Source organism: Bactrocera dorsalis, chromosome 2, assembly GCF_023373825.1.
Source record: "Bactrocera dorsalis isolate Fly_Bdor chromosome 2, ASM2337382v1, whole genome shotgun sequence".
In the NCBI taxonomy this organism is placed as follows: Eukaryota; Metazoa; Arthropoda; class Insecta; order Diptera; family Tephritidae; genus Bactrocera; species Bactrocera dorsalis.
In genome coordinates this window covers 103758074-103785382 of record NC_064304.1, presented here as the reverse complement: position 1 = coordinate 103785382, position 27309 = coordinate 103758074, and the positions used below count along the sequence as shown (strand labels likewise).

The 27309-nt window shown below is 38.7% G+C and overlaps 2 protein-coding genes across 6 annotated transcripts in view; one reads left to right on the top strand and one right to left on the bottom strand.

The window, feature by feature from the left end:
• LOC105221983 (dipeptidase 1) overlaps positions 1 to 27309 on the bottom strand; it is an 81615-nt gene that overhangs the window by 29162 nt on the left and 25144 nt on the right. For all 4 annotated transcript variants that reach the window (XM_049449071.1, XM_011199132.4, XM_049449070.1 and 1 more), the window contains 2 exons: positions 4613 to 4769; positions 4023 to 4155 (listed from right to left, as the gene is read on the bottom strand). In XM_049449071.1, coding sequence (XP_049305028.1) covers positions 4023 to 4155; positions 4613 to 4769 — 290 coding nt within the window. The remainder of the gene's footprint in view (positions 1 to 4022; positions 4156 to 4612; positions 4770 to 27309) is intronic.
• On the top strand, positions 17374 to 27201 carry LOC105221982 (RNA polymerase II elongation factor Ell). Of its 2 annotated transcripts, none has more exons than XM_049449073.1 (2): positions 17374 to 18285; positions 26341 to 27201. In XM_049449073.1, exons 1-2 carry the CDS (start codon positions 17697 to 17699, stop codon positions 26892 to 26894), a joined length of 1143 nt encoding a protein of 380 aa, XP_049305030.1. In that variant the 5' UTR covers positions 17374 to 17696; the 3' UTR covers positions 26895 to 27201. The 2 variants fall into 2 exon arrangements, with proteins under 2 accessions (XP_049305030.1, XP_029404470.2); XM_029548610.2 differs by lacking the exon at positions 17374 to 18285 and adding an exon at positions 24507 to 25692 and having other exon boundaries at positions 25812 to 27201.

Below are 27309 nucleotides of genomic sequence, written 5' to 3'. Positions count from 1 at the left end.
TATTTAAATATACTTTAAGTGACAGTTAATGGTTGCATATACGCACACATACATACAAACACAATGCCAAATATTAAATACTTAAATGGGATTGCATGGACACAGATGTACTTACTTTTACACCATTTTTTATGATTTATTTTAAATCATAGTCTTTTTAAGGTTTGATAAGGCTTTATTACTCTTTTTGAACTCCTAACAGCTTACTCAAGTAGCATTTACGCACATGCCAGTTACAGGAAAGGTTGACACGAGCACTGCCAAAAAAGGACGTGGGTAATATAATCGGCGACTGTTAGCGCGAAGAGCTAACTCTCTCTCTTTCGAAATCTCCAAAGGGAAATATTTTTCACTACTATCCTGTTTTCTAACCCCAAAAATACTCCTGCCAACCTCCTAAAGGTCGTGTTTCCCTGTAGAATCGAACATACTACGGACAGTCGCAAAGTTAGTTACGGAAAGGTATTGTTAAATAAGAACTAACTTGCTCGACAATGTGAAGAAATTAAGTGACACTCTCTATAGGAACAAAATTCAGCAGACTCCTTACCTTTTTTCTCGCTCTTTTGACATTTCTCTTCAGTAAGGTTTGCCATTTCGTCATGAAAAGATGTACGATTCAACAATGAGTTAAGATTATTAAAATTTACTACCGAAATTCGGAGTCAGTGGCCTCAACTTTAAGAGCGCTACATCTTTCACACGTCGTTCTCAAGTGTTGTGAATCTCTGTGACGTCGTGGTGGCGAATTTTGCGAAAAGATCATGGCCTACATTCTTACAAGATCAAATTGACACAAGAACTGAAGCCTCTTGGCCACCGGAATCGTCGTATGTTCGTGAAATGGGCTGAGCAAAAACTAGAAAATTATCTGGATTTTCATCGAAAAATCATCTTCAGTGATGAGACTAATTTCTGGCTGAATGACTTTGTTAATAAGCAAAATATGCGTTACTTGTCTGACAGCCAGTCCATGAGTACCATTTTATCCTACAAAAATTACGCTTTGGTGCAGTTTATGGGCCGGCGGCGTCATTGGTCCGCACTTCTTCCGCGATGATCAAGACCGGCACGTTACTGTGAAAGGGAGTCGCTACGCCTCAATGATAACCTAATATTTTTGGCACGAATTGGATGATATAGACTTGGACAACATGTGGTTCCAACAGGACGGCGCCACGAGGCACACAGCGAATGTCACAATCGACTTATTGAAAGCCAAATTTTGCCAGTCAATTGGCTGCCTCGGTTGAGCGATTTGACGCCGTTAGACTTTTTTCTGTTGGGCTACGTCAATTCTATAAATTGAAGCTAGGGATGGAGAATAATGGAACAATTTGCGACTAGACACGTAGCAATAATTTTCTATCATGGTAATGATCTACTGCAAGTTGCAAAATCGCTTAAAAACTATTAAGAAAACAGCGTTTGAGAACTTTTGCTTCACCCGTCTTATAGCCCAAACCAAGAAGGCAATTTGCAGAAGGACGAGAAAATGAAACTCTAACCTCAAATAAAAACTGTTACGGCTTTCGCTCCACCCTGCGAGGGAGCTTTTGAGTGAAAGTGTGTGAAAGTCATTGAAAGAGGGAAGCAGAGAGCTTCTTTTCAGTTGGGTCAAAGTTAGGGGGGAACGCGGTCCTGGGTGATATCGTTCACTATCATCTTCAATTTCAGATTTCCTGACTATTGTTGTATTACTTCAAGTCGAGGTTGCTGCCACTAACCTAGCGGTAGATTTACTGCTTAGGAATGCAACATCCTTCAGACAAATAAGTATCAACCCCGACAGCAGGGCGGCTCACTTACCCTTCATTTCTTCGTTTAAGGCTGGATGAAGCATGACTATCAATGGCAGCAATACCGCAACTGATGAGATGACAGAAAAGGGTACTCTAGCCCTGCTACCAGAAATAAGCGAATGAAACGGTGCTCCCCTCTCTTCTTGTGTACTACTACTATGGCTATTTGGGATATTATCGATTCATGCGCTGTCGCCAGATACTTTTGGCCCAAAATCGATAGTTAAAGATCCAATGATCTTTGACCTCAGTAATGCTAACCAATCCCTAGTTGTAGGGGTTCTGACGGGCTTTTGGCCTATCGGCGTTCATACTGCAGTAGTTTTATGAGAGAAAACATGGCGGAATCACCTCATCACTTCATTCTTGATGGCATTTAGCTTTAAATGAGCAATAGTTTGTATATAACCATAGAGTATTTTTTGCATTATTAAACGTTCAAATTTTGAAGAACGAATGTAGTTATAAATCCCTTAGAACCCACGACATTGCTGTTTTCTCCTATAAACTGATTAACTTCATGTTGTATTAAAATTGAAGTCCCTTTTAACTTATTTGTCATTTTTAACCTTTACATAAGATCAAAAATAGATCAAAGAGCAGTTTCAAAAGCAGTGCCATCAGACAGATTAGGCGAAAGCGCAACAACAAATAGTTAGAAATAATTGTATTTAAGTCTGCTCGACCGGTTCAAAGGATTTAAGTTTCATAAACTCTACATAAACATATCTACACTACAGGTCAATTGAAAAGTCTCCGTCGTTACTAGAATTAAATTCATATGATTTTGAGTTAGATTTGTCATTTTGAGCAAGCAACTTTTGTTTATGTGAAAAAAAGGATAAGTACAATTTTGTGGGTTGATAAAGTATTGATTTTTAAAGGGAAAAATACAGGCGAAGCTTATCGTAGGCTTGATGATGAGTGTCTGGACACTGCCGCCGGAAAATTACCCATATTCCTTTATTTGTGCTAAGTGGAGACGCGGTGAAATGATTACCGAAGACAGTGAACGCAATGGACGCCCAAAGAGGCTGTTACCGATGAAAACATCAAAACAGTCCATAAAATTATATTGGATGACCGTAAAGTTAAGCTGTTCGAGATAGCAGACACACTAAAAATTTTAACTTAACGTGTACGTCATAGCATTCACGAATATTTGGGTATAAGAAAGCCCTGGACAAAGTGGTATGAGAAAGCTCCGTGCAAGCTTACTTTTAACGAAGACGAAGAGTTGATGATTCGGAACAGTGTTTGGAGATATTGAAATTAAATAAAATTTTCGTTCGTTTTTGCATCGATATGTGAGAGTGGATGAAACATAGATCGATCATTTCAGTTCGAAGTCCAATCGACGTCATCCGAGTGGACTGTACACGATGCACCCGCTCAAAGCCTGGAAAACATAACAGTGGGCCGATAAGGTTACGACGTCAGTATTTTGGAATGCGTATTGAAATATTTTTATTGTCTACCTTGAAAAAGAGAAAGACCATCATCAGCGACTATTACATGGAGTTATTGGACCGTTTGAAGGACGAAATCGCCGAAAGACGGCCGCATTTGAAGAAAAAAAGGAAAGTGCTGTTTTACCAGGACAGGGCACCGTGTCATTACTCAGTGAAAACTTTGGAAAAAATCCATGAATTGGGCTCCGAATTGCTTCCACATCCACCCTAATCTTCACATCTGGCTCCCAGCGACTACTTTCTTTTCTGGGATCTCAAGAGAATGCTCGTTGGGAAGAAATTTTCGTCGAATGAAGAGGTAATCTCCGATTCTGGGATTTGTTTTGACAAATGGTAGGACAAAAATGGTATCGAAAAGTTTGAGGGTGTAACTATGCTAAATGAAAAAAAAACAGGCCTAGGACTTTTCAATTGACCTGTTACAGTACACATACATCGTTCTGGCAGAAAATTATTAGAAATTGATAATCTCTTCACTGCAAGTCATTCGAAAATATGAAAAGCATATTTTATTATGCGTAACTGAATTCCTTTGCAGAATATTATTTTCATACATTTCATTTTGCACAATTTAAAGAATTTCCAAGAAAAGAATCAAACCTATTTCACAAATGCTGCACAGAACGACTGCCTGCCGCAAGAGGATGATGTGAGCCCATCGCTTGACTGCCGTACACAGTCTTTCACACATACGTACTTATAACTAAATAACGGTATTATATATAAAAACATTTGACTTGCAGCTTACCTGAAGCATCTGTGACGAAAGTCATTTGATTTGGATACAAGTTCACCAGACGTCGTATTAAGTCTATTTGCTCCAGCGTCAATTGTACGGCGTCCATATGCTGGGACGAGCACGGTACATATGCCGACCAAAACTGTTGTTGTTGTTGTTGGTGTCGTTGCAGTTGTTGTAGCATTAGATAAAGTAGAAGAAGAATGTAGAGAAATTTACAATGTAGAGGCAACAAATAATTTTACATTTATGTGTGTATGTGTGTGTGTGTGTGCATGTGCGCTTGGTAACCAATAGCCCGGCGAATGAAACAAAAGCCAAAAATGCATAAAAATATTTCAGGAAAAACAAGAAAACGACTGGTTATCAGTCGACAAAGTAAATTTGTGCAGCGCTGGCTCCTTGTTAGCTTTGTGTGTTAAGGCAAACTTATGAAATACCGAGCGAATTTTGCCAGGCTACCTGTTGAGCGCCGCAAACTATGCAACGGAATATGAGAATAAAAGTGTGGAATGCCGGCAAGTCACTGCATGTGAGGCTCTGTATGTGTATGTGAATTGCATTTTTTGTTTTGTTTTTTTTGCTATTTGTGTACATACCTGTGCCGACACCATGCCCTCTTTCAATCGCGGCAAATCGGTGTGACTCCAAGCGCTCGCCGACCATGGCAACACCTCACGCAAATCGCCGGCAAATGGGAAATCTTGCAGACGATTTTTCAAAAATTTCCGTATATTCCATGCCAAATCGTTGTGTCTGCGTTGCGGTGCGGTAGATAGGTAGTGATGGCGGCGGCGTTGCAAATAGAAAAGCATAGAAAACAAAAGATATGTGCGGTTAGATTGGTGTGAAAATACATTGTTGTCTGGCAGCTGGGCGATTTCTTTTAACCATATCATAGATATACGTAACTGTGTGAGTGTGAGTGTGTATAATAATAAAAGCTGTGACTGTGAAAAGCTGCATGTAGCCTCGAATTGAATATAAATTTATGAGTGTAACTGTAAATTCATTTAGCTTGCTGAAAGCCTTAATTTGTATTTACTTTAGGTTAGAGGAGGTTAGGATACGTAGAGTAAAACACTGAGACATTGTGACAACACTAAGAACCATTTAAAGCGGCAATAAGAAAAAAAGGTGGGTTAGAGAAATGGATGCTACGATGACATGCCTTATACCACCGATTGGAATCGTCAAATACTGTTCATTAAATTTACAAACTCACCTAAAAACTATGTTTCTGAATCAAGACACACGCTACCAAATTTAGAATTTTAGGCTCTTAACAACAGATAACAAGCAGAGCGCCATTTTCGCGGCAATGAACCATTTTCATAACTGTCGAAGCTAAATAAGCGAAGTACTTTCAGATTTTATACTCCTAAAACCACTCGACAGTATTCATCAAAATTGTTTGGTGACAACAAGCAATCGGGGAGATTGTCGGAAACCATGTTCAATATAATTTAACACCATTTAAGTCAGTGACCCCACGCTCCAACGGAAGCGGAGAAAATACTATATAAATATATACATTCGTGGCTGCCGCCGACCACGCTTTCACCAGAAGACACTTATAATTTCAAAAGTTTCAAAAAAGTATCCAGTGCTCCCAAATGTGTACACCTTGACATTCCAAACGCGGGACAGACAAGAAGGAAGTGTGGAGAAGTTTCCACTTCGTCTTCTTCCATACAGCTTCTACAGATAGCCTCTGATAAGATTCCCAGCCTTACAGCATGGACGCTAACAGGGTAATGGTCGACAACGAGGGAGAGGTTAGCCTTACTGAGGGCAAAGGATCCCTAAATCTCTTGCGATCGATCTTGGGTCAAACGGTTTTTGTGACATCACATGTACCGATGGTGCGGTAGTGCTAGCCAAGCTGCCGCGAATCCCAGCTATCTAGTAATAATCTACTGATAGCGGTTATGGGGTATTGAAAAAAAGGTTAGGCATTGGCTCGGTTTGGAAAACACTGCAATAGTCAGAAAGTGTGAAACTTGAATTGACAGAGAGCTCCTAACAGTAAACCCCTCCTCCAAACTTCCTCCAAGCTTTGACCCATCCATTAACAAGCTCACTGACCACCTCCATCAAAAGCTTCTTCCCACACACAACTCCCCCGCCGGTATTCAAGGTATGTTCGGAATCGAAATATTTCGACTGTCTTCGTGGCTGAAACTTGAAAAACTTCTCTACTAGAAGATATCGTCGATTAAAGCCAATATATCCGCTATTTTATTTAGTATTGCAAATCAGCTGTTTAACCTACTACATTTCATTCTGCATTTTGTCTCGCATTTGCAGCTTCCATTTTTTTCATCATAAAATTACTAAATAGAGCGATTGATTGCATCCGCTGTGATATCCTCGTTCGTTTTTATCATAGCAAGGAAAAAACTCCGAAATAAATTTTTATCGCTGCTGAATGAATTCACTTCAAGGGCAATTGATATTTACTATGGTCAGCAATTTATTTCTCAATATCAATAAACGAGTATTTTAGTCAAAAAGTTTTTCAATCATCTTGCTTGAAGTGGAAATAAATTTTGCTACTCAACTTCGTAGGAACTAAAGGTTGCTTGATGGCTTCATTTTTTAAGTATATGTGAACACATACAGATCTCTGTTTGGTGTTTCAGAATTGGACGTTCTGCTGAGTTTAGGGTTTAGTGAGGCAAAGTAAGAAACTATAGGGCTTTTAACATCGTAAAGCCAAGACAGGCGAGGTTAGGTTACGTTAGGTCGTAGGCTTGATCCAAAAATCGGTGGATCTCACATGGACTAATATTTATCCTTTCTGTTAGCTACAAACTCCATCAAGTGCATTACCTCATAAGTCGAAGAAACGTTTTCAGCTCACCACAAATTTATTAAGTTAGCCAATATCGATCCTAGCCACTTCATTAGTCAAAGGTGTGTCGACCGAGATATTTCAATTTGAGTATGAAAACCCGGACGGTAGAGGAGAAAATCATAAGATGATTACAACTCGCCTTCGTGCATTGTGAGCGTCTGAGAAAATATTTAATATTTAGCCCCACCGCGTGTGTACGTATTGTACAGTCTCCAATCCGAACACCTACAAACGCGGCGATATTGACTTTGCAAAGTGCAAGTAGTTCGGAGGACCTCTTACGGTTCATTCCAGGACCAGAAGAGTCTCGCGGTCGCACAAGTTCAGCAACAGAGCTTAAGAAGACATTGGAAAACTGACTCGCTTCCATTCGAATGAAATTGGAGTAAAGGTGCAAGCTCATGTAATTTCCCGTGAATACGTTGTGGCCCAGCACTCATACAGTCTAATATGGAAGAAGCTTTAAGCTTTTACTAATGAGGTCATGCAATTCTTGGCCCGTTTTGAGCGCAGATTCGGCGAGCTCAAACTCAATATAGACGCTTGGCTATCGGGTAGATACCCACATCTCTGAAGGAGACTGCACGTCGGAACATTATGTCTACCTCTAACTTGATGGCAGCCACCTCTTCTTGAAATATGCTACAATAGTATGGTAGCCAGAAGCTGGACTTAATGAAGAGCTTCCGACAGCAGACACACTCCACGCAGTAAGGGATCAGAAAAGGAACCGACGGGAAAAGGTTCGGCGATGAAGTAAGGAATGCAATCGAAGTATTGAAGAGTGTCTATGGATCCCTGGTCGGGCCCCTCATATACCAAGCTTCTCTCAGTCTTCATCTAAGCGCCCTTCGTCGTAAAGCTATCTCTATAGGGAGAATGGCATAATGTACCTTTGTTTATGTATGTTGTCCTTAGTACACAACAAAATTCCGATGAAGCCGCTGCTTAAATAGTACGGTTTATTCGACTGCCCCATCAGACAACAACTCCTTAAAATATAATTGGCCTCACTGCGGTTTCATAGAGTCTGAATGCCACCTTTGGCAAGAGGCCTACAAATATAAAACGAACAATGCCTTTCTCATGCTCTTCTCGCTGTTTGGCACTCACGAAAGCTTTCTGTCACACAGATCAAGACCAACACTCAGCCAGATTCCCCAGATTACATACTACAAACCCTGCACAACCTTTCATTTGTGGATTTTTTGGGATGCATTCCTCAAATTGTTTCTGAACCGCTTCTCTAGAACTTTAGCTATGCAGTATGGCATTGAATCTGCCGAAGAACTCTAACAACATACTACTTTTAGTTTGCCGTTTAACGAATTTCTCGATCGATTATAAACTTTTTCTCCATGTTGACCAAATATTCTGCCATCAAACCAACATGCCGCACATCCGTTCTAAGCTGACGTGCTCCTATCATCTCTTTTACATAATGTATTCTCAATTTTTTCTTTCTATTTCTATATTTTATATCTTTTTAACTAGCTGAAACTGAGCCAATTTTTTAATGGCCACATATTCTATGTCAAGTTGGTCTTGTTGCCACTTGGCGCTAAATAAACTGAATATACTCGTGTGAACCGGAACAATTTTGTTTAGCCAATTTTCTGTCAATAAATGCATTTTTGACAATGTCAGTGTGGGCAGCTAATAAACGCTCTATGTATGTATGAGTGTATACATATGTATGTAAGGGTGATGCTAAGCGAATGTTAAACGTCAAGGCGACATTATGTTGGTTCGCTGCCAATTAGCCAATAGACAGTTGTGTAATATGTGTGGCGGAAACCAGATGAGGCACAAGGATAACTAAATAGTAAACTGACACTGACAAAGAAGTTGAGGATTAGACTATTATGCACGAGGATTGATATATACTTATACTTATACTTATACTTATACTTATATTTATACTTATATTTATACTTATACTTATACTTATACTTATACTTATACTTATACTTATACTTATACTTATACTTATACTTATACTTATACTTATACTTATCTCTTCTTCTTCTTCACTAGCGTAGACACCGCTTACGACGTTATAGCCGAGCAAACAGTAGGCATGGATCTGATGAGTCGGCGTTACGAGTTTTCGAGAGAAAGGTTTTGCGCAAGATTTATGGTCGGGAACGGCAAATACCGCACTCGATGGAACGATGGGCTGTACGAGATATACGACGACATTGACATAGTTCATAGAATTAAGAGGCACCCTGTCTAGGTCATGTCTGAAAGTATTCGACGCAGTGCCTACCGAGGGAAGCAGAGAAAGAGGAAGACCTCCACTCCGTTGGAGAGATTAGGTGGAGAAGGACGTGGCTGCACTTGGTATCTCGAATTGGCGCCAAATTGCGAAAAGAAGAAACGACTGGCGCGCTGTTGTAAACCCAGCTTATAAAGAAGAAGAATTTCAGAACAACGTTTGCAGCTCGTAGAAATTTATTACAACAAGAATGATTCTGTTCGCGCCACACATAGCCCTCAGCCTCTAATTCGAGCCACTATGGCCATACCGTGCTCAACGAAGACGCTATTGCTGTTGTGGAGCAGAGCAGAGCAACGAAGAAGACCCACGGCAGAAAACCTCCCTGAAGTATTATAAGGGAATGTTGCCGAGTTGACAGTCCTTGTCCGTATAACAATCCGTATTCCTTCCAATTATGTAGACCCTTACTTTCTGATTCATGCTTCATGCAAAGTATGGTAGACACAAAAGAGTCCAAGAGGAATTAAAGCTACTTCGGTAAAATATTTATTAAATTTTTTCAATATTTTTAAATTCACCTAAAGTCAAACTTTTACCGCAAAACACTTAAATGACCCATAATCGTGCGAAAGCATGCCGCCCAAAGCCCAAAAAGCTTAATTGGCTTGTAGCGCTTTTTTTAGCTCATAAGCTACTTATCAAAGCGTGTTAAACAGTTGCTCGTAAAGCTCTTATCCACCCCAAATATAGGCTATAATTTTAAAGAGATATACTTGTACACAAATGTGATTACACTTAAGGATGTTTATTGCATGCAAAGCTAACGGTAAATACTATGAAAGCGAATGGATTTTTGCATTTACACAGATCAGTTGGTTATGCCTGTACATATAACGTGACATGGCATATATTTTCATTTTGCATATTCATATGTGGTGAATGGCAAAATCTCGTTACATATACCTACACATATTCTATATATATAAATAAATATACATTTAAAGTATTTCCCACACTCCGCCGCTTATCAATTGTGATTGAGCTGCATAGTTGCTGCGCTTGCACGCTGGGATTTGCTTGGCAACCACGGCACCGTGGTCACTGATTCAAAAAGCTGCAAAAAGTTTGACATTTATTTTGGCTTTTCAAACACGTCAGCCGCGCCAGTGGTCAGGTGAAATGATAACATAAGGAAAAAAATCTCAATTTATCTTTTTCGGTTGCAAGTTTCCAGGGGATTTCGACATTTATTGGGGATTTGCGGAAGACATCAAATGTGACGATGGCAGCGATGGCGGCAGCGCCACTTAAATTGCACCTCTGCTGTGCGGTACAAGCGTTGGCTGTGGTACAGTGGGTCGTATTTTAGTTCTAAGTGTAATTTTTTATGTTCAATATTAGAATTATATCTTCCAAAATACTTGGTAACACACATTCTAAAGAAAAGCGAATGACGGAACAAACTCAGGTTACGGTTTCTTACAACTAATGCACGTCCGAACGTAACCTTAGTTTTAACCTATTAATACTGAAGCAGACATTATTTGCTGCTGTTTTGAACGCGAAATTTTTATAGTATTCGAAAATTTCGGACCCAAACTTTATGGAGGCATTAGAGTTTCAATAACATGGAAAGTGAACAGAGAGTCTAATCTGAAGAAAAAGTATTCTTTTCAGCTTATATAACATGTCGGTCTCCAAACATCATTCTTAAAGCAAAGGCTCTTTGACGTTCACATCGCAGTATAGCTTCTCAGATTCAAGCAGTTTGGAATCACCCCATAAATGTAGCCTCCAATAGCCCATTATTGACTAACGTAAAGCTTTTCGAACCCAAAAAATTCTGTAAATTTTTCGATGTGATTTTCCTTTATATAGCCGAAAAGACAACTCGAGGTGTAAATGGAGTTGGCAGTTACCCTGGGCATCAGCCATAGTTGGGCTATCATACTCAATATATATATATATACCTGCTATAATAGTAATTTTGCGGTGAAAGGTAATTTTCCGTGGTAAGGTCAATCCGAGATTATCGGTTTAAAGATCTCAACAAGACTGTAGTGTCTTAGAACAAGCGGCTCGCTTTACAAATATTATCAATGAAACCTTCCTTCCTAGCTGGGGTTGTGCCGCTAGGTTTTTGACTCGCCACTTAAAAATTTAGTTCTAATTAAAGGAACACGAAAGCATCAGATACTGACCAGTCCAAGCGTTGACAAACGCAGCAAACTCCCAAAGAATTACGATTTTTGGATATGTAATCTTTTACATTCTAGAAAAAGCAGCGAAAGAGGTTGGTCATGTGATGAACAGTGGTAAGAGAAAGTACCTGGAAGCCACACACACAAGATGCTGGGCGTCTTGGGGACTACGTCACTTTAGACAACAATGAATTTGAAGAGGTTAAGGACTTTGCAAGTCTACAAGACAGCATAAATTGCACCAACAATCTATTTGGAAATAACGGTCAGAATAACACTTGGCAACAAGCTGCTCAGAGAAGAGCTGAACGACAAAGAAAAAGTGAAGCTAGAGCCGCGATTGTCGAGCTAATGACGTGATCCAATAGGTTAAGGTGGCCTGATAAAAAATAGTAATTTAAGAGTCTAATAACACAAAAATTCAGCTTTGGTCTAAAGAGCGAATTAAGAGAGCACTTGAAGCATACCACATATCTTCTATGAAGATCCTGATTTTGATCGATGAACTTGAATAGCAACTATTTGCTATAGTGGTTCGAAATTGTAGCATTATCGTTGATATGGATTATTATCAAGTTTCGTGGAAATGTCTTTGTAGTACGGCAGCTAGATCCTATAGTAGTCCAATACTGCCAACAATATCTGAAATATTCAGCGACCTTCTTGTTTATATAGATAGACAGGTCTAAATCGACTCAGCTCGTGATGCTCTTAGTCTCCGACATTTCTGCTGATAGTTCTAAACTTCGTGGCAAACTCTGTTCAGGTTAAGCTGGCCCTGTAGCAACAATTCCTTCTTTTTGGATAAAATAAGCTTTAAGTACCAAGATTATTGGTTTTGATTTTAACCACTGTGCCCTGCTCTTAGCTTGTCTGCCTGCCAAGAGAGCATTATCATTCAAACTATTTTTTTATATGTCCATGTAAATACATACCTATGTACCTTTGGATGTAGATATGTACAAAACTGTGCTAAGGTACTTTGCTTCGGTAGCCTAAAAGCTATAAATGTAGGTTGCGCTGCTTGTGCGCTGTGTGCGACATTGTTGCCATTGTTGTTGTTGTTGTCAACCTCAATGTTGCCGTTAGCTGATGCAAGAAGTTGTGAAGTTGCACATCTGTAGAGATTTGTTTATTGATCGGTTTTTCATCCTTCATCATTCGGCTTTTAGTTTTTCTGCAACTATTTTGCACTTTTCTTTGCTCCTTTTTTGCTCTTTTTTGCCTTTTTCGAATTTTTTACCTTATTTTTTAGATAAATGTGTTTTTATTTTTAGATGCTTTGCGAGCGCAATGCTTTTCTCAAAACTTGATTTTTTCAATTTTTATATTTGCTACGCTGTATAAATGTTATGTTAAAGTAAACGAAGGGGCAGCGGGAGGAACAGACTAAAAGTTTTTTTTACACTGAGTGCCATTTTGCATGAATATTTGGCATGCATGCGCTTTGCTGCACATAGAGTCCTTTGAATGCACACACACACACACAACAACATGCACTCGAATGTGTATAGAGGAATGTATGTGCGCCTGTATGTATGCTTGCGCCTCTGAGCACATTTTAACTTCGCTTTCAGCATTTTAAGGCATTTATAAACATACGTATGCCATTACAAGCACTTTTAACCAGACCCATACATATACTTACATATATACACATGTGCCTGTGTATGTCGCTCGAGCTGCCTGTTGCTTTAAGTCTCCCCCATTTCTGTTCGTTTGAAGTATTGTCACGGCACTCCCGTCACAAGATGTTGGCTTTAAGAGTTAAAAGCTGCTCCGAACAACACCTTCATCAGCAGCATATTTCCACTAACGAACACACCTAACCGCCCACACATTTGTACGTACATATGTATACGTCGGCATAGCTGTATAAATTCTTACATTGCCAAGCACATTGCTATGCTAAATACACAACAGCTATGCTTAATTGCCTTCTTGAGGCTGTGTCATTCGTTAATTACGCTTTTCAGTTTGCTTTTGTTGTGTCGCTTGGAGCAGCGTTATGGCGATGAGCAACGGTAAAATATGCAAAATGGGTTAATACTCGAGGAAAGCATATTCTATTATGCATTATATACATATATATAGAAATTGCTGAACGCCCATTATGTGCAGCATAGCCTGCTGAGTTTGAGTATAGACAAGTATTTGCACAAGATTATATTACAGCTGCATGCTGAAAATTAGCAGTGATGAATGAAAATAGTAATTTAAAAGTCGATTATAATAAATATACAATTATGGCCTGAAGTGCGAATTAACAGAGCACTTGAAGCATGCCACATATCTTCTATGAAGATACTGATCTTTACCGATCAACTTCCATAGCAACTATTTGCTACAGTGGTCCGAAATTGTAGCATTATCGTTTATATGGATTATTACCAAGTTTCGTGGACATGTCATGTAAAACGGCAGCTATATCTTAAAGTGGTTCAATTTGAACAATTCTTTCAGAAATTTGTTTGAACAATATTGTATGCCAAATTTCGTAAAGATATTTTTTCAAATAAAAAAATCCGCAAGTAAGAACATGATTTTTATCGAACAGTTTGTATGACAGCTATATGCTATAGTCTCCCGATCTGAACAATTTGTTCAGATACTGTGGCGCTATCTTGAAAAATAATTCATGCCAAATATCGTGAAGATATCTCGTCAAATAAAAAAGTTTGCCATATAAGAGCTAAAATTTGTACTTTCAGTTTGTACTGCAGCTATGTATATCCTATAGTAGTCCGATACTGACAGTTCCGATCAATGAGCAACTTCTTGCAGAGAACAGGACGTGTGCAAAATTTCAGATCTATAACTCACAAATTAAGCGACCAGAAGCTGGGTATAAAAAAGGGCTTCTGAACAAGGACACGCTGAAATTATCATCACAAACGATGAGCACTGGCTGGCAAGAAGTCACTAGTGAAGATTTCCAGGTAAGAGTGGCTGCCAACAGAGTAGCAGTAGAGATAGACTACGAAGTGCAGCTATTTTCTGAGAGATTAGCATTCCCTCGGACAACAGAGCGGCAAGACTACCGTTGAACTCAATAACTGTGCGCTCAAAGCCAGTCAAGTGGTATCTGTCTTCACTAGAAATTACTCAAGCTACTCCGGCATTAGACTAGTTTGGATGCCTGGTCACCTTTCAATCACTAGCAACTGTAAAGACGATGAGCTGGCCAGAGCGGGCACCCTTGTCCCACTCACATCGAAATGAGACCGAATTGGATCTTCATTGGCATCTGTCGTTCTAGCACTGGGCCAATGAATCTGGCGATTTGTAAAGATCTTTTGATCCAGTATTTAGAAATTTATAAGTATCACAATGAACCAACATTCTAAGCTCTTAAAGTGAGATACCTCTAAACCTAACTTAATCTGACTTTTTCTTCCTTCTCTTTCTATCGCCAAAAACGTACTATATACCATATAATTGTATAATCGGTTTGGCAACTATAGAGTTTAACTCAACTACAGTCAGACTAACAATACTTTTCTGCGTCGAGACCCGAACATCGATAGGCCATCATAACAATTTATGAGTCAGGTTCGCTCTAAATCAGATTGGGAACGAGGTCTCTCTTGTACCAATATTCATACTCCAAACTGGCTATAGACGTTCCAAAATTAAATTTTTTTCATATAAATTTTTGAGATAACGGGTATTGCACGTACACATATTTTAATAAATGTTTATTGCCTTGTACGACCCATTTGAGACTTTGTAAACTTCTTCATATGGTTCCAAGGATGGTGTCTATCGACTACATAACTCAGTATATGGCTTAGTTCTATTACTTAGACTCTTATAAAGCGCGGCCCTTTATTTATGTCGAATTTACTCACAAACACACGCTGGTGAATTTTTTGGATCCAGAAACCATAAATCTAGCTTGCTGTCTCTAAGAAGATTCGTAGAGACTTTCATTCGTATGCTGAGTTCTGTGGTCTTTAGGCGAAGAGCTTAAAATTGACGGGTCATAAAACTGAGATAGCCATAAAGGCATATGTTTCAATAGTCTGACTACCATTATTGATCGAAGATGTCTTAATTATCGAAAGACAATGTCAAATTTTAACAAAGTGAAAACTTAAATCTTATTCACTATTTAGTTCAGCACACTATTATTTTTCTAAACACAACTGTACCAGGCGGAACTTCTTTAAAATATTCATTCATTAGCAATCCTCTCCACCGCCCATTGACCTATTAATGACGGTCTTAGTAGCTTTAAGCGCCCATTGTTTCGCAGATACTACTCATGGCACTTGAAGATACACTCGTATTTGAAGATACTCATGCTTCATTGTGTGGGAGTACAATACAGAAGTATATACTACTGCATTTTCAGCCTGTCAAAGACTACGTAAATTTTTTGAAAATAATCGCATTTAAAATGTTTTATCACTTTTTATGGCACTTCGGTTACTTTTTACAAATCCATAAACTTTATCTCGGCGCCAATAAAAGGCGCAAATTAGCTAATTTTGGGCGTTTAAATGCCTTATTTTTATATATCGGCTATAAATGTGTGATTGTTTCAACAGATTTATGTGCAAACGGTGCTCTTAATTTCTCTTTTGTTTGCTCTTTTTATTTGAACGAGATGTTTGAGCAATAATGGTTTGCTCAAACAGCAGCGCGAACATAAAACTTTTATTTTACGACACATATTTGAATGTGTTTTAGCTTTTGTGTGGTTAGTCGCAGTTCTGTGTAGGAAGTTAGGGCAGAAGTCAGGGGGCATTATGCGAAGTAATGGATACATATAGCGAAGTTGTACAAAGTTGCTCTCTTTTCGAAAATTTCGAAAATATATTTTCGACAATATGATATGAGTAGGATAAGGTTAGGTTATACTGGCCGGCTGTTACGCCACACATAGACCTACTGGTTCTTAATAATGTCAAATGTAGGATCAGTTTAATTTTACTTGAAGTATTCGTCATTCTGGACGTTAACACTTTTAGCGAACTTTGAAAGCGACATGATCCCAAATTCTGTTACTTCGTCTAGTCCATTGAACTACAAAGTTAGATAACTAAGACCTCGACAATGCTGTACAAAGCATAGGCGGTGTGCCAATGTCTTCCTCATGCCTACTTCCCTGCATTTTCTGTATGACTCTTCGTTAGTTATGTCCATCCGGCTCGCAGGTGATGCTAATGGATTGTTATAACTCAAACAACCGCTTGTAGTCTTTTGTATATAAAAAGCAAAGCTTTTGTTCTTCGGATCCTTGCACATGATCTTGGCGATTCTGCGTATCTTTAAGCCATTTCATCTCACTCTGATCCAGCTGTAAGGCCTTTCTGTAAATTTCAATGTATATTTAGTGACTTATATATTTCCTGTTCCGGTTCTTTCTATTTCGTTTCCCTAAATTTTCTTGTTGCTTTGACCCCAAAATATAAATGTATGCATCCGCAATTTGCCGCCTGGCTTCCGAGGTACATATTAATTTTTTTTTAAGTTGTTAGCTATCTCAGCCACTTGCTTGGCCACACAGACTTCCGCCAGTCTGATACTGCAGTATTTCGGAAGTTTGAAGGGTTATCTGAGATCCTGAGATCCAACTCCGAGCAATATATTCCGGCTCTCACTCTATTTACCATTTTTGATCTGATAGTGTGAGTTCCCCCCGCGAGTCGCATGCTTCTGTGCTATGCCCCCATTCTTCACCATCCCAAATAAATCTTGAGGGTAGGTAGTCAATGACTATTTATAAATCATTAATTTAGAATGAAAACAAAACTTTTGACGTTCTATTGTTCTACAAAAGGTTGTGTAGAAGGAGGATCCAGAATACAACAAAACATTGTTTTCAAAAAAAATTACCATTATGGTTTTGAAACAAACAAAAATACTAACGAAATTTCCAAGGACAATGTAGAACTAGCGGTCGGCTACTGAACGCCTTTTTTCAACACAACGATAAAGAAGAGATTACCTGCTTTTGTTTGGAGGTGGGTCTGGGCACTTTCATTCTTTCACAGGTAGAAGTGATCCGAAAGTATCTTAACCATGTTCTTTTGTTTCTTAATTACTTGAACATAAATATTTTTACAAGGTTAAAAGAGCTACTGACGGTTCGAAGGGTATTTTGATTAATTTTCACTTGTCACAGGTGGTTTCAGTTGAGTGCTCCAAAGAAGACAGAGAGATGTTTTTCTCTAAAAGCGCGTTTACCTGGATTTTCGATATTCGAAGGCAGCATCGGAAATTTAAGAGCACAACAGGTAGAAACCCAGAGAAGGATATATGGCGACCTGAATTTTTACAAAAATCTTAGCTTCTTATATAAGGACATTTTTTTTGCGACACATATCAAAACCGAAACGGACTTTAATCGAGCAACACGTAATATTTTAAACCAGTAGCAATATAGCAAAATGGCATATCAAGGCGTCGCTAACCATCTCAAGCGAATTTACAACGGAAGGAAACCAACGAGGAAAATACATCCAATCAACGCATCTTGTAATAAAAACCAATCTGCAATCTCTCATGGCAATGGTACAAACCTGTTCCTAAAAGAAAAGGCACTTGCTGGAGTAAGAAACCAACCCGAAGTTAAGACTGAAATTGAAAAGGGTAAATTACCGGATATATCGTCACGTAAATTACGCGAACGACTGGTCCATCTGTTGGCCGTTAACACATACACAAGGCAAGAAATAAACTCAATCATACAAAAGGAAGGATTACTTCCTTGTGAACGACAAACATTCGTGCATGTGCTGAAGGATGTAGCACAGCTTAGCCGCAACGTATATAGTTTGCGCCCTAATATCTGGAAAGAAGTCGACGAGAATTGGCCGTACTACAATGAGAACGAGTTGCAACAACTGAAAAGACGTAAGGAACAGAGTTTCAGAGCTCCAAACAGCTCAATTGCACTTACCCCCGAATCCAACGAAAGCCCGTCATCGTCATATAGTACCAGCCCGCCACAACTAGTCGAAAATAATCACGTAAAAGGTGGCAGCTCATCAAAGCGGTCAACTGTGAACGACGATGAGACGCAACCGGCGAAGAGAATTCGAATGGAACATTCCACCGTTGATAAATGCACGCACTCACTACGGCCGACCTCCCCATCGCCTATAACTAACATAGATAACATAGATGTCATCGAGCCCCCTGTCTATGACTTTAGTGATTATACGGAAATCACCAACAACGAACAACGGCAGCAATATAAAGCTGCATTTGATCGATACTATGAAGAATATATGCCACTCTATCAGCAGACCACAGAGCTAAGAAGCAGTTTCCGCGAACTTGGTGGATTGATTATTGATATGCCCAAAGACTGTCCAGAATACGAGATCATCAATGAACGTATATTAGCCAAATTTCAAATCCTCAACAGCGTGGAGCAGCTTCGGCGTCAGCTGCGTTGTGACTATTTACACGATAAATTGGAGCATATCAAGCAACTTGTAACGTCGTACGATAAGAGAGGTACGAAGGAAAGGGTGATGGATTTCGCAAAGGCAATGGCTAAGGAGTATGAGTTGAGACAACAGCTTCTCAAAACCAAAACAGATGTTGCGGAGGCAGTAGTGACAATGAAGCCTGATGGAATTCTAAACGCAAATGACGATGAAGCAACAACAACGACAGATGAAGAGATTCCGACCACAAAACCGGAATACATAGGCGATATTTTGATCAACGATCTAGCGCTGTCGGATAGCGACAGTGATGATGACTGAGTTAATAGTTATTAGGTTTATAGTTTAAGTTTATATGTAAATAAATAATACGTAGTAACAACAAACAACAATTTTTAATATTATCTGTAAGATGTTAGTTTCTTTTAGTTAAATAAACAAAATCGATAAATGTTAATTCGAGTTCAGGGATTTAGTAGATAAATAACTACATCTTCTGATTAGCCTACTTATGAAAGAGGTTATATTCTATATCCATGTATTCGTGTATGCGTTATTTAAGAGCGATTAAGAGAGAGAGCCGACATATTTCAAAGACATTTTTTTACAGACCACGCGTGAGTTATGTCAAGCTATCATGTTATTTTTGTTCAGTTTTGCTTGGCATTTCATCATGGAAAGACGCTTAAACAAATCATTCAACTTTATTACGAAAATTCACAAAAGCATATTCCGCACCGTTTCAAGGACAACGCAAGGCGGTCGGCTACTCATCGGCTTTTTAGAAAGCAACAATGAAAAACGATTACCTGCTCTCGTTTTGAAAGTGGGTGTGAACCGAAAAAGAAAAGCTTTCGTAAAACCAAATATTGTTAGGTATACACTTTCATTGATGAAATAATCCAGCGGAAAAATAGCAAAAAGTGGCCGACCAAAATGGTTAATATTTGTTTATTTATTTATTATTATAAAGATAAAAAAATAAGTTGAAGCTTTATTAGAAATGCGAAAAGATTTTTTCGGCTACCCAATCATAAATCAAAAATGGAAAACTTCTAAAAATATTTATGTTCAAGTAATTAAAAAACAAAAGAACATGGTTAAGATACTTTCGGATCACTTCTACCTGTGATAGAATGAAAGTGCCCAGACCCACCTCCAAACAGGTAATCTCTTCTTTATCGTTGTGTTGAAAAAAGGCGTTCAGTAGCCGACCGCTAGTTCTACATTGTCCTTGGAAATTTCGTTAGTATTTTTGTTTGTTTCAAAACCATAATGGTAATTATTTTTGAAAACAATGTTTTGTTGTATTCTGGATCCTCCTTCCACACAACCTTTTGTAGGACAATAGAACGTCAAAAATCGCAGGATCGCCAAGTTCATGTGCAAGGGCCCGAAGAACAAAAGAGGTTTTTATATCCATATATTCGCTCGACCCTCCAAAGCGACATCGCTTTACTCTATGGACATGGACTCTTGCAACGTTCCAAGAAGATCCGGCATTTTCGAGACAAACTATGTTCACTGATGAGACCCATTTCTGTCGCAATAGGAATGTAAAGAAGCAAAATTGCCGCATTTGGGACGAAGAAATACAAGAGCTGCCATTCAGAAACAAACAATGATTTAGTGTGATTTGTGTGCCGGTTGAATCACCGGCCCACATTTCTTCAAAAATGATGCCGATGAGAAAGGAACCATCAATGGCGATCATTATCGCGACATGATAACCGACTTTTGAAATTAAAGGTCGTGATTTCGGCGACATTTGGTTGCAACTAGACGGCGTCACTTCCCACACATCGCATCAATCAATGAATTAATGGAAAGGGCACTTCGGTGAGCAGAAACCGTGGACAACTTTTTGTTTTGGTGGATATTGCTTCATCAGGTTTTTTGGAAAATCCGGAGAATACTCCGTAATATTAAATGCTTCTTGATTTGTAATCTGGAAAGTGAAAGTGTCAAATAGTATTTTAAAATTGTTTTATATGGGAAGTAGGCGTGGTTTATAGTCCACTTTCGCCCATTACACTGTAAGAAAGAAATGTCACATATCTGATTTGGTAGAAATAGGGCGGATTCCGCGATATGTGATTTCACCAAAAATTACATTTTCATTTTTCACACTGGCTCCACTAAAGCCCTCTTACCATCTCGAGTGTAAAACTGTATGTCTCTGGCATATTTGGTTTTTGATTTATCGCGCTCTTAGTGTTTTTTAAGAGTACCATTATATAGGGTGTGAAGATAAACTTAACTTCTGAATGTATACAGTTTTACAATGTCGGCAAGGAAGCTTAAGGGATTTGTTCTAAGTGAATTTGGTTATTGTAGCTTGAATGGTTTAGGAAGTGCTTGCATTAAGCCAACTAGTTCACAGGTGCATCTTGCTACTGCATTCCCTTGTGCCAAATTACAGTTCTATATCTTAATTTAGTACTTGGTTATGCCACTTTATAGGTTTTCGCTTAGTGGCCTTTTGTGGACGTGGCAGTGGTTCAATAACACCGACGAACTCTTATTTGTCAACGATCGCGTATACCAAATTTCATTATGATATGTATTGTTAAATCTTGCTCAGACAAACGGAGAGAGGAACTGAAAAACAGACAACCGAATTACAGCTAGTCTCGTCATCCCGATCTATATACACATACATATATACATATATAACTCTAAATATATTTCGACTAGCTCTAGGTGATATAGAGCATCATTTTACTTGGCAACCCTACAACTCAGTTGCATTGTGAATAATTATTGCTGGTAATTATTAATATACTTTTAGGCTAAGCTTCAATAAGCAATTTTTTTGCCGCTAAAGAAGTCTCCAAACAGCTGATGTTTTTCTCCTCTGTGTCCAACAAAAGGTGGTACGGACTAAGTAACAAACACTCGACTATGCAACTGCTTTTTAGAAAACAAGGATTGCCTTTGTTTTGCAGGTGAGCGCGACTCGAAAAAGAAAAGCTTTCAAAAAGCAGATATCGTTACATATCTGCTTGCATTATTAACCACGTATGCGTGATTCGTAAGTAAATGACTATCTTAACTATATCTTTAGTGGAATTACACCAGTAAGGGACCAACTAAGAAGATACATTCCAACACTGCACATTAGAATATGGACAAATTTAGCATCTCTCATAGCAATGGAACAAAACTGTTCCTAAAACAAAAGGTCCAAAAAAGCAGTAAAGACAAAACCCAAAGTTAAGACTGAAATTGAAAAGGGTAAATTACGGGATATATCGTCACGTAAATTTCGAGAACGACTGATCCATCTATTGGCCGTTAACACATACACAAGGCAAAGAAATAAACTCAATCATACAAAGGGAAGGATTACTTCCTTGTGAACGAAAAACATTCGTGCATGTGCTGAAGGATGTATCACAGCTTAGTCACAAAGTATATAGTTTGCGCCCCACTATCTGGAAAGAAGTCGACGAGAATTGGCCGTACTACAATGAGAAGGAGTTGCAGCAAGTGAAAAGACGGAAGGAACAAATTTTAAGAGCTCCAAACAGATACAAGTCTTACCCCCGAATCCAACGAAAGCCCGTCATCGTCATATAGTACCAGCCCGCCACAACTAGTCGAAAATAATCACGTAAAAGGTGGCAACTCATCAAAGCGGACAACAGTGAACGACGATGAGACGCAACCGGCGAAGAGAATTCGAATGGAACATTCCACCGTTGATAAAAGCACGCACTCACTACGGCCGACCTCCCCATCGCCTATAACTAACATATATAACATAGATGTCATCGAGCCCCCTGTCTATGACTTTAGCGATTATACGGAAATCACCAACAACGAACAACGGCAGCAATATAAAGCTGCATTTGATCGATACTATGAAGAATATATGCCACTCTATCAGCAGACCACAGAGCTAAGAAGCAGTTTCCACGAACTTGGTGGATTGATTATTGATATGCCCAAAGACTGTCCAGAATACGAGATCATCAATGAACGTATATTAGCCAAATTTCAAATCCTCAACAGCGTGGAGCAGCTTCGGCGTCAGCTGCGTTGTGACTATTTACACGATAAATTGGAGCATATCAAGCAACTTGTAACGCTCTACGATAAGAAAGGCACGAAGGAAAGGGTGATGGATTTCGCAAAGGCAATGGCTAAGGAGTATGAGTTGAGACAACAGCTTCTCAAAACCAAAACAGATGTTGCGGAGGCAGTAGTGACAATTGAAGCCTGATGGAATTCTAAACGCAAATGACGATGAAGCAACAACAACGACAGATGAAGAGATTCCGACCACAAAACAGGAATACATAGGCGATATTTTGATCAACGATCTAGCGCTGTCGGATAGCGACAGTGATGATGACTGAGTTAATAGTTATTAGGTTTATAGTTTAAGTTTATATGTAAATAAATAATACGTAGTAACAACAAACAACAATTTTTAATATTATCTGTAAGATGTTAGTTTCTTTTAGTTAAATAACTAAATCGATAAATGTTAATTCGAGTTCAGGGATTTAGTAGATAAATAACTACATCTTCTGATTAGCCTACTTATAAAAGAGGTTATCTTCTATATCTATGTATTCGTGTATGCGTTATTTAAGAGCGATTAAGAGAGAGAGCCGACATATTTCAAAGACATTTTTTGACAGACCACGCGTGAGTTGTGTGAAGCTGTCATCTTATTTTTGTTCAGTATTTGCTTGGCATTTCATCACGGAAAGACTTAACAAATCTTTTAACTTTATTACGAAAATTCACAAAAGCGTATTCCGCACCGTTTCAAGGACAACGCAAGGCGGTCGGCTACTCATCGGCTTTTTAGAAAGCAACAATGAAAAACGATTACCTGCTCTCGTTTTGAAAGTGGGTGTGAACCGAAAAAGAAAAGCTTTCGTAAAACCAAATATTGTTAGGTATACACTTTCATTGATGAAATAATCCAGCGGAAAAATAGAAAAAGTGGCCGACCAAAATGGTTAATATTTGTTTATTTATTTATTACTGTAAAGATAAAAATATAAGTTGAAGCTTTATTAGAAATGCGAAAAGACTTTTTCGACTACCCAATCAAAAATCAAAAATAGAAAACTTCTAAAAATATATATGTTGAAGTAATTAAGAAACAAAAGGACATGGTTAAGATACTTTCGGATCACTTCTACCTGTGATAGAATGAAAGTGCCCAGACCCACCTCCAAACAGGTAATCTCTTCTTTATCGTTGTGTTGAAAAAAGGCGTTCAGTAGCCGACCGCTAGTTCTACATTGTCCTTGGAAATTTCGTTAGTATTTTTGTTTGTTTCAAAACCATAATGGTAATTATTTTTGAAAACAATGTTTTGTTGTATTCTGGATACTCCTTCCACACAACCTTTTGTAGGACAATAGAACGTCAAAAGTCGCAGGATCGCCAAGTTCATGTGCAAGGGCCCGAAGAACAAAGAGGTTTTTATATCCATATATTCGCTCGACCCTCCAAAGCGACATCGCTTTACTCTATGGACATGGACTCTTGCAACGTTCCAAGAAGATCCGGCATTTTCGAGACAAACTATGTTCACTGATGAGACCCATTTCTGTCGCAATAGGAATGTAAAGAAGCAAAATTGCCGCATTTGGGACGAAGAAATACAAGAGCTGCCATTCAGAAACAAACAATGATTTAGTGTGATTTGTGTGCCGGTTGAATCACCGACCCACACTTCTTCAAAACTGATGCCGCTGAGAAAGGAACCGTCAATGGCGATCATTATCGCGACATGATAACCGACTTTTGAAATTAAAGGTCGTGATTTCGGCGACATTTGGTTGCAACTAGACGGCGTCACTTCCCACACATCGCATCAATCAATGAATTAATGGAAAGGGCACTTCGGTGAGCAGAAACCGTGGACAACTTTTTGTTTTGGTGGATATTGCTTCATCAGGTTTTTTTGGAAAATCAGGAGAATACTCCGTAATATTAAATGCTTCTTGATTTGTAATCTGGAAAGTGAAAGTGTCAAATAGTATTTTAAATTGTTTTATATGGGAAGTAGGCGTGGTTATAGTCCACTTTCGCCCATTTTTACACTGTAAGAAAGAAATGTCACATATCTGATTTGGTAGAAATAGGGCGGATTCCGCGATATGTGATTTCACCAAAAATTACATTTTCATTTTTCACACTGGCTCCACTAAAGCCCTCTTACCATCTCGAGTGTAAAACTGTATGTCTCTGGCATATTTGGTTTTTGATTTATCGCGCTCTTAGTGTTTTTTAAGAGTACCATTATATAGGGTGTGAAGATAAACTTAACTTCTGAATGTATACAGTTTTACAATGTCGGCAAGGAAGCTTAAGGGATTTGTTCTAAGTGAATTTGGTTATTGTAGCTTAAGTGGTTTAGGAAGTGCTTGCATTAAGCCAACTAGTTCACAGGTGCATCTTGCTACTGCATTCCCTTGTGCCAAATTACAGTTCTATATCTTAATTTAGTACTTGGTTATGCCACTTTATAGGTTTTCGCTTAGTGGCCTTTTGTGGACGTGGCAGTGGTTCAATAACACCGACGAACTCTTATTTGTCAACGATCGCGTATACCAAATTTCATTATGATATGTATTGTTAAATCTTGCTCAGACAAACGGAGAGAGGAACTGAAAAACAGACAACCGAATTACAGCTAGTCTCGTCATCCCGATCTATATACACATACATATATACATATATAACTCTAAATATATTTCGACTAGCTCTAGGTGATATAGAGCATCATTTTACTTGGCAACCCTACAACTCAGTTGCATTGTGAATAATTATTGCTGGTAATTATTAATATACTTTTAGGCTAAGCTTCAATAAGCAATTTTTTTGCCGCTAAAGAAGTCTCCATACAGCTGATATTTTTCTCCTCTGTGTCCAACAAAAGGTGGGACGGACTAAGTAACAAACACTCGATTATACAACTGCTTTTTAGAAAACAAGGATTGCCTTTGTTTTGCAGGTGAGCGCGACTCGAAAAAGAAAAGCTTTCAAAAAGCAGATATCGTTACATATCTGCTTGCATTATTAACCACGTATGCGTGATTCGTAAGTAAATGACTATCTTAACTATATCTTTAGTGGAATTACACCAGTAAGGGACCAACTAAGAAGATACATTCCAACACTGCACATTAGAATATGGACAAATTTAGCATCTCTCATAGCAATGGAACAAAACTGTTCCTAAAACAAAGGTCCAAAAAAGCAGTAAAGACAAAACCCAAAGTTAAGACTAAAATTGAAGACTGTAAATTACGGGATATAACATTACGTAAATTTCGAGAACGACTGATCCACCTATTGGCTTTTAACTCATACACCGACAAAGAAATACACTCAATCCTAAAAAGGGAAGGATTATGTAAATTTGAGCGAAAAAAAGCCATGAGGGTGCTTAAGGATGTATCAGAGGGAAGTCACAAAGTACGTAGTCTGCGCCTTACTATCTGGCAAGAAGTCAACGAAAATTGGCCTTACTACAATGAGAAGGAGTTGCAGCAAGTGAAAAGACGGAAGGAACAAATTTTAAGAGCGATACAGATACAGAGTCTTACCCCTGTAACCGAAGAAAGCCCGCCACAACTAGTCGAAAATAATCACGTAAAAGGTGACAACTCATCAAAGCGGTCAACTGTGAACGACGATGGGACACAACCGGCGAAGAGAATACGAATGGAACATTCCACCGTTGATAATTGCTGGCACTCACTACGGCCGACCTCCCCATCGCCTATAACTAACATATATAACATAGATGTCATCGAGCCCCCTGTCTATGACTTTAGTGATTATACGGAAATCACCAACAACGAACAACGGCAGCAATATAAAGCTGCATTTGATCGATACTATGAAGAATATATGCCACTCTATCAGCAGACCACAGAGCTAAGAAGCAGTTTCCGCGAACTTGGTGGATTGATTATTGATATTCCCAAAGACTGCCCAGAATACGAGATCATCAATGAACGTATATTAGCCAAATTTCAAATCCTCAACAGCGTGGAGCAGCTTCGACGTCAGATGCGTTGTGACTATTTACACGATAAATTGGAGCATATCAAGCAACTTGTAAAGTCGTACGATGGGAAAGGTAAGAAGAAAACGGCGACGGTTTTCGCAAAGACGGTGGCTAATGAGAATGAGTTGAGTCAACAATAGAACCTTATGGAATTCCAAGCGTAAATTACGATGAAGCAGCAACAACGACAGATGAAGAAATTCCGCCAACAAAACAGGAGTACATAGGTGATATTTTAGCCAACGATCTATCGCTGTGGGATAGCGACAGTGACGATGACCGAGTTAATATTAATTAGATTAAGCTTATATGTTTGTACGTAAAAAAGTGATAAGTAAAATATGACAAATACAATTTCTGTATACAAGTAAGTTAGGACCTTTAAGTTTCAAAAACATATCGGATAATACAAATGACTAGACAATACAAGCAAATTGTGAAATAAAATTTTTATTGTGTTATTTATTTCTAAAACATTTCCATAGAGAACTTGAATCAGATGCTAGATTCAGCTCCATCTGTGATCTGTTCGATTGTAAGATTCTTCGCAGCTTA

Excerpts from the sequence above, each read along its gene's own strand:
- LOC105221982 (XM_049449073.1), top strand. The coding sequence starts at position 17,697 with ATGGCATATCAAGGCGTCGCTAACCATCTCAAGCGAATTTACAACGGA. Across the intron at positions 18,286-26,340 it reads CGAAAATAATCACGTAAAAG|GTGACAACTCATCAAAGCGG; the intron begins GTGGCAGCTCAT and ends ATCACGTAAAAG.